Raw genomic sequence first — 3,305 nt, forward strand, 5'->3', positions numbered from 1 at the left:
ACAGTACAGCGATCACCTCGGCCCTCTCATGTGATCGTCTGCAAGCCAACTCTTCTCTGGACTTGATGCGGGAACGAACCACTAGACCCGCAGACTTCATTTGATCATCCGTCCGTTTTGTAGAAATCCAGAACGCAAGCCCGTATCGTTCCACTTCGGTTAACATCCCAGCCGCCCGAAAGCCCTCTCTCAGCCGTGTTAATCTCGGTCACGGTCTAGTTCCATTTCCAATACAGGTCGAAGTGCAAGCGAGGTCGCCAGGACATGATTCAGGGAGCACTGCGTGTGTGTGCGCACGCTCAAGCGCTGCAGCCACCCTCGACGATCCATGTTAGGAGGCACGCGAGCGTGCAGATTGCTGCGTCCAGCATCTTCAAAAGCGGCCATGCCCCAAGCCGCTGAAGCCGACGACATCGAGCGCGATCTCAGTCTTGTGTCTTTGCACCATCGGTGACAGTGAACGGCCGACATGGATTCCCTCAAAGGCGTGCTGGGGAGACGAGCGAAGGTCATGGAGACGAGCACAGCAGGGTCCACGAGTAACAGAGTCTCTCCGAGCGCCCCGGGAAGCAACAGCGAGAAAGCAGGCAACGAGCAAGACCAGATGGACATGCAGCGTCTCGGAAAGATCCCAACGCTGAGGGTTGGCTGTGACCCGGCACATGTACACAAGCAACATTCCGGCTGACATGCGGCAGAGACACTTCAGAGGCATTCATTTGGTTGCGTTTGCCTTGATCCGTGAGAGCTTCACACGCAACACCCACAAACCGAGATCTTCGCTAACGTCTTCTGTTATAGTGGGGAACACATCCGCGTGGGCCTACATGAGCATGACCTTCTCTCTGCGGAACGGAGGGACAGCTGGTACCATTTGGATGTTTGTCGTCGCGGAAATCTTTATGTTTTTCGTGGTCATGGTCAGTCGCGAGGTCCGCGAGCTCAATGTGCACCGTTCAGCTGAAATTTGACGCAGTCCATGTCAGAGATGGCCGGCATAGCTCCAACAGCCGGTGGACAGTATCGTGGGTTGCGCTTTCTTCCGACTATGGAAACTATCCAGCTGACTGAGAGACAGATTGGGTTTCCGAGTTTGCGCCGCCAAGGTCAAATCTTGTGACGTCCCCATCCCCGTGAACCGAGACTGATGTTAGGGCGCCGCAGATACCAGAAGTTCATGAGCTACATGACAGGTGAGTGGCCAGATAAGATGCTGACGGAAACCCATAGCGGCGTGGAGACCTTGAAAGCTGACAGTAAACGTGAAGGATGGTATGCACTGCTCGGCTGGCAGAGTTCCCTCGTGGGTACTGCTTTGGCCGCCGCCCAGCTGTTCCAAGCCGTGATCGTGCTGTACAACCCGTGGTTTGCATCCAAAGGTACGGGCTGCCGTCCATTCAAACACTGCGTGCTCCACACAACTGACTACCGTTTCTGGTTTAAGGCTGGATCGGCACTCTGATCACGATCGGTCTCACGTGCCTGGCGACCTTCATCAATGTCTTCCTCTACAAAAAATTTCCCGTCCTGGAAGGACTTGCGTTGATGTTGTTGTTCGCAGTCTTCATCGCAATGGTGAGCCTCATACTTCAACGTGATACGTGCGCGCACACTGACCCGCCCACAGCTGGTCGTCCTCTGGCTCATGGGCGACCGAGGAGGCGCAGCGGTCTTCACAACGTTCTCGAGAAACGGCTGGCCGAGTGACTGGAGAGCCTGCATGGTGAATATACTGGGTCCGGTCATCACCATCATCGGGGCGGACGCACAGGTTCACATGGCTGAGGATACGCGAGGCGCCGCACGTGTGGTACCGAGGTTGGTTTTCGCGACGTTGAGGCCACGTCAACAGAGCTTGGGCTGATTTCTGAACACGAAGGGCGATGATCGCATCGGCGGTGGTCAACTACAGCTTTGCCTTGGCTTCGATTGTGGTAAGTCGCGGCGAGTGCGATTAGGATGGCGACAGTGACAGGTTCTCCGGAAACGCATCGCTAATGTTTCACAACAGACGGCGATGTATATGTTAGGCCCTGACATCGACGCGATCACCAATACACCTACCGGCGTGCCCATTGCGGAGCTGCTGCTGCGCACGACGGGAAGCGTGAGGGCCACGGCCGGTTTGACGTGTCTGCTCGGCCTTTTGTTCGTCTGTTGCCTCACGAATAACGTGACGACCGCGAGTAGACAGCTGTGGTACGTGAATCCGCGAAACGCGATCGCCATCCGCTGACAGACCAAGGTCCTTCGCCCGTGACAAGGGCATTCCCTTCCACGCCTACTTCGCCCAGGTCTCTCCGACAAAGAATACGCCGGTGCGATCGACCGTCTTCACACTGTCCTTCACTTGCCTCATGTCGCTCTTCAACATAGGTTCTGCCGTCGCCCTGGCCACGTTGACTTCGTTGAGCCTGACGGGCCTGATCTCTTCCTATCAAATAGCTATCGTATCCAGGCTGTCCGCCAGGATCCGAAACGCGAAACTGCCTCCGTCGCGCTTCGATCTGGGTAAGCAACGCCCGCGGGACGCAGCCACACGATGAACTGACCTCTCGGCAGGGCCAATATTCGGATTTTTTTGCAACGCGATCGCCTTCATCTTCCTATGCGTGGTACTGGGTGAGTATGCGCACGATCGAGGCGTCGGTCACACAGCTGACCATCCACAAACAGTGATGATGTTCTTCCCCACCACTCCAAATCCCCGACCGGCAGACATGAATTGGTCGGTGGTGATGTACGGTTTCGTCACGGTCGTCATGCTGGTCTTCTACTTCAGGCGCGCCAAGTACATTTTCGATGGTCCTGTGACGACAGTTTCGTCGCAGTGGGACACAGCCACGGTGAACGACCGGACCGTCTCAGCACCCGCTTGGGTGGCGGTACTGAAAGCGAAGTTTCCCAAGCTGGCAAAGACCCTTTGAATTGCGGACATGTCAGACTTCAGATTGTGCAACGGCGGTCGCTGTGGATTTGTGGATTGAGAAGCATGGGAGGACCACTGCGACGGATCTTCGTCGAGTGACTGGAGGGTGGTTCGGATGAGACTGATGTTGCGGATGTAACGCTGTAGATAGTGGAGATGATGAAGCTTATGGCGAGCAGCTTTTCCTCAGTGTCGGCCTATGTCAAAATGGTATTGATGTCAGAGGCGTCGCGTCCCGCAACGTCTGAAACTGGAAGATTGTCTTCGATTCAGCTCGTTGACCGACCGGAGCGGCAAGACGCAAGTCTCTAGGCCCTGGCCCGTTCGTCACACAGAACGGCCTCCCGAAGCCCTCGTCAGAAGACGCGGAAACCCC

At 56.0% G+C, this 3,305-nt stretch overlaps 1 protein-coding gene across 1 annotated transcript; it reads left to right on the forward strand.

Annotated features, from left to right (window-relative positions):
* The first annotated feature begins 9 nt into the window (after positions 1-9).
* Positions 10-3,187, forward strand: WHR41_09419 (uncharacterized protein). Its single transcript, XM_069378022.1, has 14 exons — positions 10-643; positions 699-741; positions 802-920; positions 977-1,025; positions 1,079-1,106; positions 1,165-1,193; positions 1,269-1,379; positions 1,445-1,575; positions 1,628-1,818; positions 1,880-1,934; positions 2,012-2,199; positions 2,246-2,511; positions 2,563-2,622; positions 2,677-3,187. Exons 1-14 carry the CDS (start codon positions 470-472, stop codon positions 2,925-2,927), a joined length of 1,695 nt encoding a protein of 564 aa, XP_069224788.1. The 5' UTR covers positions 10-469; the 3' UTR covers positions 2,928-3,187.
* Positions 3,188-3,305: the final 118 nt, after the last annotated feature.

This window comes from Cladosporium halotolerans (assembly GCF_011745625.1).
Source record: "Cladosporium halotolerans strain TM138-S3 chromosome Unknown Sca280, whole genome shotgun sequence".
NCBI classification, from domain to species: domain Eukaryota; kingdom Fungi; phylum Ascomycota; class Dothideomycetes; order Cladosporiales; family Cladosporiaceae; genus Cladosporium; species Cladosporium halotolerans.